Source organism: Micropterus dolomieu, linkage group LG05, assembly GCF_021292245.1.
Source record: "Micropterus dolomieu isolate WLL.071019.BEF.003 ecotype Adirondacks linkage group LG05, ASM2129224v1, whole genome shotgun sequence".
Classification (NCBI taxonomy): domain Eukaryota; kingdom Metazoa; phylum Chordata; class Actinopteri; order Centrarchiformes; family Centrarchidae; genus Micropterus; species Micropterus dolomieu.
In genome coordinates this window covers 23,347,937-23,360,691 of record NC_060154.1, presented here as the reverse complement: position 1 = coordinate 23,360,691, position 12,755 = coordinate 23,347,937, and the positions used below count along the sequence as shown (strand labels likewise).

At 40.7% G+C, this 12,755-nt stretch overlaps 1 protein-coding gene across 1 annotated transcript; it reads left to right on the top strand.

The window, feature by feature from the left end:
- The first annotated feature begins 2,080 nt into the window (after nt 1-2,080).
- Nucleotides 2,081-11,734, top strand: scamp4 (secretory carrier membrane protein 4). The gene is made up of 7 exons (XM_046050419.1): nt 2,081-2,206; nt 4,739-4,765; nt 4,898-5,026; nt 5,188-5,344; nt 7,431-7,532; nt 9,711-9,828; nt 9,970-11,734. The coding sequence occupies exons 2-7, from the start codon at nt 4,759-4,761 to the stop codon at nt 10,156-10,158; spliced, it is 702 nt and encodes a 233-aa protein (XP_045906375.1). The 5' UTR covers nt 2,081-2,206; nt 4,739-4,758; the 3' UTR covers nt 10,159-11,734.
- The last annotated feature ends 1,021 nt before the right edge of the window (nt 11,735-12,755 follow it).

Here is a 12,755-nt window from a genome sequence, read left to right as displayed (position 1 = left end):
TGCATTCAAATTTTACTAAATGGCTGTGACTGGAAATGGTAAAGGAAGACATTGTGCACATAAAAAAACATACAAAGTTGAATATTATTCAACATATAGCCTAGCTTTTTACAGAAAATACTTAGATGGAACACCCAATGTAATCATGAACATTTTCATGAGTAATTGTGGTTTAATTATAAATTTTTTCTTAACTATAATGTATGGCCTGGATCACAGACCACCTCACGTGGTGACGAGAAACACTGGTAAACCCCAAGGAACGCCAACGTTTCTGTTCACTCTCTGTACCTCTGACTTTTGCTTCGACCCTGGAACGAGCCACCTCCAGAAGTTCTCAGATGACTCCTCCATCATTGGCTGTATTACAGATGACAGAGAGGATGAGTACAGAGACCTTATTGAGAGCTTCATTGGATGGTGTGACAGCAACCATCTCCAGCTTAACACCAAGAAACTGGTTGTGGACTTCTGACGCAGCAAGAGGCTCCACACCCCAGTCATAATAAGAGGGGAGAGGGTGAAGATAGTGGACACCTACAAGTTACTAGGGGTGTAACTCAACAACAAAACTGGACATGTCAGGCAGGCCCTCTACAGGAAAGGACAGAGCAGGATGTTCTTCCTGAGGAGGCTCAGGTCCTTCAATGTGTGCACCAGGCTGCTATGGATGTTCTACCAGTCTGTAGTGGCCAGTGTCATTTTCTTTGCTGTGCTGAGCTGGGGAGGTGGCATCGGGACTTGTGGCGCCAACAAACTGAGCAAGCTGGTGGGGAAGGCCAGCTCGTTGGTGGGGATGGAACTTGACAATGTAGAGACAGTGACTGGTGGAGGAGGATGAGAGGGAAGCTGAAAACCATTACGGACAACCCCTCTCATCCTCTCTATGCTGAGCTGAGGCAGCTCAGGAGCTCCCTCAGCCATAGAGTCATCCAGCCCCGAGCCTCAAAGCGCTTTGGTGGCTCATTTGTGCCATCAGGCTCCACAACACCACAGCACCCAACTGACAGACTCTATTCTTGATTCTCAATCATACTTTGACTTATCTGTTTGTAAATAACTGTTAATTGTATATTGATTGTGTATAGTGTATATACAGTGTGTTACACATCTACGTAGAATGTTACTGTTACTGATTCTACTTTGATGGTATCTGTTCTTTTACATTCCTCTGTACTGATGTGTCAACCTGAATTTCCCCTATGGAGGATTAATAAAGGTATATCTCATGTTATCTTATTTTATAACCAGCTACCTAAAAACATTGACAACATATTGAGATCAATTTACATGTAGAACAGGTTTTACTATTTGATAGTATTTATTTTGTTAATGAAATACAGGCACACATAATTTAAGTTGCCTTTAAACTGATTGTTAACCATTGCACTATTATGGTGTCTGGGTCAAGTTCTGCCCCCTACTCTGCCTCTGATTGGCTAACCCTGACCCTAGCCCCAACCCCGTCCTAACCCCTTTCTAATCCCTTCCTAACCCCACCCTAACTAACAAGTAGCTTACTCAAGAAGCAGAGCTGTTGAAAATCTGGTGGGAAATAATGCTTGGCCAGTTTGTTTGTTGTTAAATTTTAATTGACACCAAGGGCACTGCTGATAGTTCAGTAGTGTGTACACAAGAAACACCAGTTTGTCAGGTTCAGGCATGTTTATTGTTTACATTTGGAGTGGTGCACCTGAAAGCTTTCAACTGGAAAAGTCTGACCATCTTGGACAGGGACCATTAGTCTCAGCAACAAGAAGACGATTTATTGAAATATTGCTTTTAGACATTTTACTAAATTTTACTAATTACTAAAATATAGCTTGTCAGTGGTGAGAGTGAGTGACAAACTATATTTTTGTCACTGACAGAAAGTTTTCAAATGTTGATCAATAACGTCAAAAAGATTTCCACTTTTCTGCTCCTAAGTGATAAGAACCTGCCCTAAATCGTAATCGCATGGGTGGGATCCATGCGAACGGGTGGCATGTTGGGAATCACGCGGTTCCCGTTTACTGCTCACATGAATCATGGGACTTGTAGTTCTTCAGCCCCCCGAGTGTGTTGACTGTCAACGGTTCGGAACTACAAGCGCTACGGTGCAGCGCAGCCGCAGTATGTTCGGTGGGGTCGAAAAAGAGCATCCTGAATGATTCCTGATCCCTGCGGTTGTCGACGGAAACGTTAGGAGATAAACGTTATCCAGGTAATAGTGGCTATTATATTACGTTTTATATTGACTTGTTAGCTGTAACAGTCCTTTGGGGGTCCACATGAGGCCATCCAGAAGCAACAGTTTCACCGGGACAGGAAGACTGAGGCGGACGACGACGAGGCAGCAGAATTGTTTGACAAGCGGTGTTACCCAATTTAGTCTAACTAGTGCTGGAATATCAGTCAGTAGCGTACAATAATTAAGACTTTGTTCCTGCAATGCAGGACACGGATGATGGTGGGTGCGGATGGGAAAGAAATAATAAGGGGAAGAATAGGAAAAGGAGAAATAAAACTAGTGATTCACAAGAGTCAGGTTTTAGGGAGAGATCAGTAGGTGAAGGTAATGAGAAGAAGCAGTAGCCAGTCGGAAGACTATAAAGTGGTTTTTAAGTTGAAGGAAGGGCAGTCTGGGTTTAGTTCTCTCAACCCAATTAGGCTTGCTGGGGAATTGAAGGAAGAGTTGGGTGATATCCTGAGTGCAAGAATTCTGGCTGATGGGAAACTGCTTGTATTTTAAGTCTGCGGCTCAGTTGAACAGAGCTGTTTCACTGGATGCGATAGGGAAGAAGCGGGTGGAAGGATTTATTAAAGGAAGCAAGGCTGGCTTGAAAGGGGTGATTTATGGGGTTTCTCTGGAGGTTTCCATGGTTGAGTTGGTGAAGGGCATAGAGGGGGCGAAGGTTGATGAGTCCACACGAATTAAAATCTTTCGTGATGGAGCTAAGCGGGAATCATCAACTGTGGTGTGATCTTTTCAGGAAAGAGCCCTTCCAGAAAGAGGGAACACTCTTTCTGGAAGGGCTGTGTTTGTAATTTAAAGTGCAGCCATACAGAAGGCCACCTTTGAGGTGTTTTAAGTGTCAGAGCTATGGACATATTGCGGCTGCTTGTAGAGGAAATAGAAGATGTGGGAAATGTGGAGGAGAACACGAGTTCTCTGAGTGCAAGGAGAAGGTGGTAAAGTGTAGTTCATGTGGTGGAGGGCACGTAGCTGGAAATCGTGAATGTGAACAATATAAGCAGGCGATGAGGGTGCAGCAGTTTAGGGAGACTAACAAAGGGGTGTCTTATACTGAGGCTGTCAAAAAGGTTGCAACATGTGGTGAGGTGAGTGACATAAGGAGAAGACAAGCAGAATGCCCTCCACAGGTAGCTTATGTAACAGAAGATTCAGTGGTGGTGAGTAAGATGAAATTCCTGGCTTTCATTGTAGAAGTGATGTGTGACATGAAGCAGACTAAGAATAATTCAGATCTTGTAAGAAGTGTGGTGAAGGCTGCAGAGAGGAGTCTTGGGGTTGTAGAGGTTGAGCCAGCGGCCCTCTATAGATATGTGTTCTCAAGAGACAGAAGGGAAAAGAATAATGGAGGCCAAATGGAGGAGGATGATGATGAAATTGATAGTTAGTCTATTAATGTTTTGAATTCTGCAGTGGAATGCCAGGAGTTTGATAGCTAATGGACAGGAATTAAAGGAGTTTATGGATGGTTGCAAAAACAAACCACAGTTAATATGCATTCAGGAGACATGGTTGAAACCGTCTTTAGATTTTGTGATGCCAGGTTTTATTTGTTTACGTAAAGACAGAAATTCATCTGGAGGGGGTTGTGCAATATTTGTTAAAAAAGTTGTTCAATATAGACAATTAAATATTACCTCAGGATTGGAATGTGTAGCAATTGAGGTATGGAGCACAGCAGGTAGGTTTTCATTGGTGAATTTTTATAATCCTTGTCTTCGGTTGGAAATGAATAAGTTAGATGAAATAACAGATCAGGTGAGACCTCCAGTGGTGTGGACAGCTCTCTGTAAAAATTCTGATGGGTGATGGTCCTAATCAAACAGAAAAAGCATTGGAACTATTTCACTTCCTAAAAGCCAAGGAAAATATAGGTCAGGGGGAGCTTTAATGAAGACTGTCTTTATCACCAGTGGGAGGCAGCAATGCACTGACAGTGCCTAGTCTGCCGGAAAGGAACAGAAGAAGAAGAAGAACAGTCCTTTGTAGTCTTTGTCAACTGCCAACCAGTTAGTCAAATGAAGTAGCAACGTAAGATAAAGAGACACTGAGCTCAGTCATCTCTGCTCTGCTGTTGGAGTAACGTTAGTGAGCTGTCTAAATAACGATGTGCTTTAGCTGCTGTCTGACATTACTGTATAATATCACACATAAAGGAAACACATGATAACTTCGCATAGGTGTAGTTAAAAAGTAAATTGGAGAAGTTCATGTTTTTGTATAAAAATGAACATTAGTTTGCAGTTTGACCAAAGTTATAACGTGCAGTCCGGGAGGGCAACCGGTTCATGTCGTCACCGTTACTTTAACTGGATGAAGGTTAACGGTAGGAGGTAAATGTGATCAATGTTAGGAATGTTCTTTAGTCGTGAAGCTAATTAAAACATGAAAAAAAAGCAGTAATTTATATAAATAGTAAAAAGACATATGAACATTGGTTAAGGGTTTCCTACCTGAAATGTTAACTGCTTGTTTCAATGTCTGTATATTCCTATTATCCAGGAAAGAACTGGGATTTCAAAATGGCAGGTCTGTAAAGTCACACTTGACACTAAACATTTCCACATTCCTCTCTCCTATGCCATGTAAATGTCGTAAAATACTCCCAATGTAGAATAGTAAGACAGTAACATTATGATGACACGGTGCTGCCTGTTTCAGATCGGGTTAATAACTTTCCTCCATTGCCCAAGTTCGTGAGAATAAAACCATGCTTTTACCACAACATTGAAGAGGAAATCCCTGCACCCCACCAGCAGTTGGTGCGCCGAGTCTATACGCTTTGGATGAGTGAGTGTTTTCACAAAAAATTTCCACCTTTGTGTTAGTCATTTTTTGGGAGGAGAAGATGCATTCTTCCCTCTACTGTCACCGTAAAAAAAAAAATCATTCACTATCATTCTTGTCTGTTTCGCTTCTCTCGACATCTCCACTGTCCTCTCTCCTCACAGTGTATTCAGGCACGCTGTGCATGAATGTGATCTCATGTATTGCTTGGTGGGCTGGGGGTGGAAGTGTCATCAACTTTGGCTACTCCCTACTGTGGCTCTTCCTCTTCAGCCCTTGCAGTTACACCTGCTGGTTCAGACCACTCTACAAAGCCTTCAGGTTAGTCACCATCTGGTAAATCTCATGAATCAGAATAATTTCTGCTTCATTTTATTCAAAGTGCACATCTCCTTAAGAGTCTCTGCAACTTTACAAGTTGTGTGGCATATCAAGATCATGATCAGACAGCATGGGTATTGCACAGGTGTGCTTTAGGCTGGCCACAATAAAAGGCCACTCGAAAATGTGCAGTTCCATCACACAGCACAACGCCACAGATGTTGCAAGTTTTGAGGGAGCGTGGAATTGGCATCCCCGCTGCAGGAATGTCCACCAGAGCTGTTGCCCATGAATTGAATGTTCATTTCTCTTCCATAAGCTGTCTCCAAAGGCGTTTCAGAGAATTTGGCAGCACATCCAACCGGCCTCACAACCGCAGACCGCGTGTAAGCATCTTCACCTCCAAGATCGTCTGAGACCAGCCACCCAGACAGCTGCTGCAACAATCGGTTTGCATAACCAAGGAATTTCTGCACAAACTGTCAGGAACCGTCTCAGGGAAGCTCATCTGCATCCTCATTGGGGTCTCGACCACAACTTCGCACAGCCATTGAAGAGGAGTGGACCAGCATTCCACAGGCCACAATCAACTACCTGATCAACTCTATGCGAAGGAGATGTGTTGCACTGCGTGAGGCAATGGTGGTCACACCAGATACTGACTGGTTTCCAGACCCCCCCCGGACCCCACCAATACAGTGAAACTTCACCTTTTCGAGTGGCCTTTTATTGTGGCCAGCCTAAGACACACCTGTGCAATACCCATGCTGTCTGATCAGCATCTTGATATGCCACACCTGTGAGGTGGATGGATTATCTCGGCAAAGGAGAAGTGCTCACTAACACAGATTTTGACAGATTTGTGAACAATATTTGAGAGAAATAGGCCTTTTATGTACACAGAGAAAGTCTTAGATCTTTGAGTTCAGCTCATGATGAATGGGGGCAAAAACAAAAGTGTTGTGTTGATAATTTTGTTCAGTGTAGATCTTGTGGGGATTAAAAGACCAAATTAAGACTCTTGTTGCTGCCATGGGTGGTACATGGATTTCAGTGTCTGAATTGGATAAAATGGGGGAATCTTGGCTATGTTATGTAAATGAAAGAAGTTTTTGGGACATGCTTGATATGTGGCTCAAAGGTAAGAGAATGTTCAGAAGCTATGCCCAAATTCTTGATTGTAGGGATCTGTGAAAATGTGCAGCCATGAAGATTTAATCATTTATTTACGGTGTCTGTCTGGTTGGTCCAACAAGCAGCATTTGGTCCGTTGGGTATTCAAATGTAGGATGTTGCAAAGATCAGGAACAGAATCTGTGAAAAGAGACATCATCTTAGCAGTGATCCCTTTCCTAATCTGATCAGCTGTCAAACAGGAAACCTGTTGGGGCAGGGTGGTTTTTAAATGAGACATCTGGTGTTGCTTCTTTCGATTTATGACTTATCTGTAACTTTAAGGGGCATGGAACACTGTCAGATAATTCATCAATGATGTATTATCCATCCAACATTTCATATCAGCTTAGGCTGTTTTTCTACATCATCAGTGCCCCTTAAAAAGGCCATACACGCTATTAAAACTCTTACATTTCATTTGGTAATGCCTGCTATAGACAGTCATTTTAATTATAAAATGGTATTATTATAAAACTGTGGGTTGTTAGGAAGCATCACGCACATATCAACTAAAAGTGGGATTATTTAGACAGTTTCAGTCAACACCATCGGGGTCAGTGAAAGCTAGCTACAGTAGCTTGGAAGCTCATTACCTCATCAATTAATACATCCATTTCTTGCAGCCTATCTGGGTTCAGGCTGCGTTTATTTATTCAAATGTATCATATGGAATTATTGTTTTATAATGCTGGAAAGTATTGCGGGAATATAATAAGTTGTTGGCTATATTGTACCTACTGCTTTTCCTTTGTACTTTCATAGTTTGGACAGTATGATGAAACAAGTACTGTATTCACATGTTGACAACTAGTAGGAAGAAGCAACATTGCAACAAAAATAGAGCAACTCTTGGCTTGTTTGTTTTTCTAATGTATCATCTCTTTGTATTCTCTTTTTTTCATGTTCATAGGGCCGATAGTTCGTTCAACTTCATGGCCTTCTTCTTCGTCTTCTTCCTTCAGTGTGTGTTGGCCCTCGTCCAGGCAATCGGCTTCTCTGGCTGGGGAGTATGGTGAGTTGAACCAAAGCAGCTTTGAAGACTGTGTGCATGTTGCCTGCCAGTTTTTACCAGAGGGTGGGTCATGAGGGCTTATGTCAAATGATCAAGGCAGCTGGAGAGCGTGTTCTCCATCAGACACTTGCATTTTCACATGTCTGTTCAAATTAAGATGCTAAGATAGATTTAACACTAAAATAAAATCATTAAGCTAACAAATGATGAGGTTGTTAACATAACTGGGTAGTCAAACACTATCTGCTGCTTTCTTCATTTTTATTTCTATTAATTGCCAATTGAAGTCTGTTTTTGAATTGTTGGCCCGGCCAGTTTGCTGAACCTTCAGACTCCTGATTTTCAGTGTAAATAGGTGATTAGATGGTGTGAGCCATAACTTTAAGACTACCGGAGGCCTTCTGTAGGGATATCCACTGATTTCAAATATTAGATCATCTTTTTTTGTCTTTTTGGTCAGAAAGAAGGCTTACTTGAGTTTCTGAAAGACAGAAGGGTTCAACTCTAAACACTGATTTTTCTCAATTCTGTGGCTTTTGAGCAACCTGTCAACAAACATGTCACAATATATGTCACAGTGTTGCTCACAAAATTGTTTTTGAAAGTGTGGAATAATATAGTAAAATTATGTGAAAATTATTCACATTTGTCCAAATCAGCTGTAATCAATTCTGCTTTGTTAAACCAACATTATGTATGGGGGTTTTTTTGTGCAATTTGGCGCCCCTGCCATTTTAGAGTGTAATTCACAGCTATCTTAAATAAGGACAGCTGTACACTTGTATTTGTTATGTTTACATTACAATAAAATACTAGCAAGTCGACAACTTAGCTGACACAGCCAAACATCAAGCAAAACATAGCAATATTATTTATTAGTCCAACAGAAAGAAGGCCAGCTCAGCGTCTGTATTGCAGCCTGTTGTTTCACAATGCTCTCGCCAACGTCCAGGAGCCTCTTGTTTGGTCACTCTCTTTTTCTCTTCTTAGCCTTCTCCGTCAGCGTCTTCTTCTGTCTCTTCGCCTCTGCTAACATTATGACCACAGAGACTGCCGGCTTACCTGGCTGTGGCGCCGGTCTCCACCATCAGCAGCATAATGTTGCTTGAAACTTGGGTGGCAAGTTAGCCAACAAAGCTATACAGCAACCGACGCAAGAGCACTTACTGTAACATTACAGATGTGCAAGTATGTTAGCTAGTAAGTTTGTTAACATCAACTTGAAATTTGGTTAGCTTCTAAATCTCTGTCTGTGAAACCTCTGGCTGATTTTGTTTGAGTCGACAACTTTGCTAAGACAGGAAACATCAAGCAAGTGCAAAACACAAGACAGAGCAAGCCAGCTAATAAGTTATTACTTACTAGTCTAACAAGGCGGCCAGCTCTGCATCTGTCTTGCATCCTTTCAGCTCTTTTTGCTCACGCCGAGCAAAAGCCAGTCCCATATTTACTTTTGTCTGGTCTCTTGCATAGTCACACTCTCTTTTTCTCTTCCTCGCTCCCTCCGACGTCTTTTTCAGTCTCTTTACAGAGAATACTGAGCCAGTTTCTTTCAAAGAACTTACATTGTACGTTACTTCTTCTGTGCTTCTTCTTATAACTACCTTGCTGAAGAGTCGTGTTGGTGCTGTAAACCATTACGCTGTTGTGGTGATAAATGTCCTGCCCGGGATTCCAACATTAAATAATGAAGTAGCTAGAGCCCAAGTCAGTGTACCATCAAAATGATTTTAAAGATGTTATTTTTAGATAAAGATACTAAATAAATAATGTTACTAATAGTTGTTCTTGAAAATGCTATTAATTTAGGATGTATTAGATCCTACAGTGGCTTTGACGTTATAAAATCATGTGTGTTCACATTTAAATTCTTACACTCAGTATGCCACATCAATCTTTTTTTGAAAAGCGTTTATTTTTTTCATTTTATTTTAGTATATTTATGTCCAATAACTGAACATCTGCTTGTGATAATAACACCATTCACTCATGATACAATGTGTCATATAAAGTCAATTTTACACTGATCACCATTATGCTGTTGTCACTGCATCTGTTTCCTCACTGCTTAATAGCTCATTAGTAAATTAGACTTGTGTTAAATCCACTTGGCTAATTGCATACTGTATGATCCACTAACTCGTACTACTCCATCTCACAATTACCAACACATCAAAGCGGCTGGATTGTGACTGTGATGTTTTTCGGCCAAAATGTGGGCTCAGCTATAGTGATGCTTATCACGACTCTGCTCTTCACTCTGGTGACTGCTTTAATGGCTGTGGTTCTCATTAAGGTGAGTGGACACACATGCTGAAAACACATACACGCAAAAAATTTTGTCCCACATGTACATTAACTCACACGCATGCTTAAAAACAGACACAAAATAACATTAATAACTTGTTTTTTTTCCCCCTTTCCTTTCACGTGGCAGGTGCACAGACTGTACCGTGGAGGTGGCGGTAGTTTGGAGCGCGCTCAGGAAGAGTGGAGCACCGGGTTGTGGAAGAGTGCACCAGTGAGGGAAGCAGGGTTCAACGCTGTTGCTCAGACGGCCCAAGGCCCGAGCTTGCCCCAGTACCCTGCCGCAGTGCCGAGCTACCCCAACAACAGTCACTGGTGATAGCTCAGAGTCACCTCTAGATGGAGACAGACAGCAGGTCATTTCTGTGGTGCACAAGGGAGCACTTCAAAGCACTAAATCATTTCACCCTTACATGACAAAATGCATAATGTATTTTTATTTTTATTTTTTAATGAGAGGATAAGATTGCTATAAAAGTTTCATCAAAGAGTTTTGGCACCAAATCTCATTAAAGCCCCACTCTCATAAAAAGAGGGTTATCTTCTAAATGTACCATTCCATTTCAACTTTGTTTACATGTAGTTTATTAAAATGACTGAGAAAGAAATACAATTTTATGCTTGAAAGAAATGTATTTAGGAAAATGTACAGTCTTGCAAATATGCAATTGGAAACCCAAGAAGAGTGTGAACTGTTTGAGGATAGCAGCATAAGAAGGATGTGTGCCTTATGGACCTTTTTTATGATAGAATTGTTTTATGTATTTGCCAGATCTGCATGCTAGAAATCATAGTATGCTAAGGACCAGATTTTTTTTCTTGAGCAACAGGAGAACGTCTGCAAACTGCACGATTTTTATCTGGTGGAATTCTTGTGTAATGTAATACGTGTATTCTGAGTTCAGTTTATTTTTGATACGTTTTGCTTCATATCGCCATGCTTTCCTGCTTTGGCTGTGATTTCTTGACTTGCGCCTTAATATTGCGTGCAGACTTTGCATGTAAAAAATATCTTGCTTGACTTTTGCCTTAACAAGTGCTGCTTTTTTGTCAAACTGGACTTATGCTTCAGTGAAACAATGTGTGGCAACATTTCACAAGTGCATAATCCTGAGCGCTGATGTGCCAAAACACTTGCCTCTTTCCTTTATTTTGGTACTGAAAACGATCACACCCAAAGGAGATGTTATTTTGTACTCTGTTTCAGTATTTAGTTTCTGAAGTTTCAAAAGCTACACTGTTTGCTTTTAGTGGTCAGCGCCCTGCCGTGAAAGCACCTTATCAGCTGTTGCCAATGTTACTTTCACTTTCCCTCAGATAGACTGAATTTTTTTGTTTAGTGACTGCAGTGTGCTTGCATGCAGCCTATCGTGGGAGTGGGACTGAACAGGATTATTTCAAACTGACCTCATGTAACCTAAACGGACTCAACTGGCTGACTGAAACAATAACTGCAAATGGGTCAGCAGTCTAGTGAAATTTTGCATGTAAGTCACAATCTTTTTAAATGCAGTCTGATAGTCCAAGTATGAACTAATTTACTTAATTGTCTTTTATTGTAATTGTCTTTACTTTAATTGGAACTAATTGTCATTCCAACAAGCCTCTTTTAAGAATCTGATTAAACCCAATGAATTGTGACTTTTATTTTGGCTCAATGGTCCAGTCAAACCTATATGATGTGTAAGCACCGACTGGAAGTTAAAGGTGCCTGCCTCATAGTTTTGACTATTTTTCTTTTCTTACAAAGAAACAAAAGTGTCCTTCATGGCCAATTGCCAAGATTGGTATTTTGATTTTTCTCTGTTATTTGGTAAGTGACAAAATAAAATGGATATGTTAAAGCAACCTTTACATTTTGCAACATTTCAATAAATATACTTCTTCCCACCGTGTCTGCCTGTCCCTTGTTGAATGTATAATGGTTGGAATTTGTAGTGAAAATCTGCTGTCCAGTAAAGTGTTAAGTAATGTTCGCACGTCCAGATTCAAACTAAAGGTTAGATTTACTTTGATTTTGTCTTCATTAACAGTATTATTGCTGTTGTATGAAAAAGTGTTATCTTTTAATATCAATTGAAAGATCCTCTGTGGCATTAGCCAACTTTATTATCCTTTAGCTTTTCAAACACTTTTAAAAAAAAACAAAAAAAAACTGATAAACACAAGTCTTCTATGATACCACTTGTCCTGATGCACCAGTTTTGAACCGCTGTCCACTACACGTGCGGCCTGTTGACCCTTCGGCCTGCTTTTGCTCTGCATTTTATTTCTGTATCCCTTATCCTCAGTATAGAATCTTTCACCCCAGCAAAGAGATGCTGCTGTCGTATTGATTTATTCAGAAAAGTTCGAAGAAACTGAGCAAGATTAAAAAAAGCCTGTGAGTATCACAGAACAAGTACAAGACAGCCTGAACTAAGAAGAAACCTCATTAAATCTTGGGAGGAAAAGTAGGGCTGATGAGCAGGAGAGAGGGCAGCTAAGAAAATACAGTGTTTTCTGAAACGTATAAACAAACTCTGTATAAGCCCACTGGCTTTTTTTAGAATAAAGAAGCTGAAAACAATTGTTGGCAAGTGGTTTGTCTTAATTCCCCAGTGTAAATATGCCTCAGATCAGTGTAAAAGCACTTTTTTTAAAACTCTATGCAAAATCTATGCAACTGCATTGGCAATATTTTATTAATGTATCACCTGATACGACTATATATATCCTTAATAATTTTCATGACAACTTTCTTATACTGCACTGTTAAATTATTGAGCAGAGACCCACTTCAGCCCTTTTATATTTACAGTACTTGTTTGAGATGAAGCCTAAAGCGGCTCTGAGCTCTGTTGTTAATGACAGTGTGAAACAAACAGCAGATTCAGGTTACGATCCTGTAATTTAGTTTGGTCTCACACGTTTTCT

Coding starts and splice junctions, on each gene's coding strand:
- scamp4 (XM_046050419.1), top strand. Junction 7,533..9,710: donor TTCTCTGGCTGGGGAGTATG/GTGAGTTGAACC, acceptor AACACATCAAAG/CGGCTGGATTGTGACTGTGA. Junction 9,829..9,969: donor TGGCTGTGGTTCTCATTAAG/GTGAGTGGACAC, acceptor TTCACGTGGCAG/GTGCACAGACTGTACCGTGG.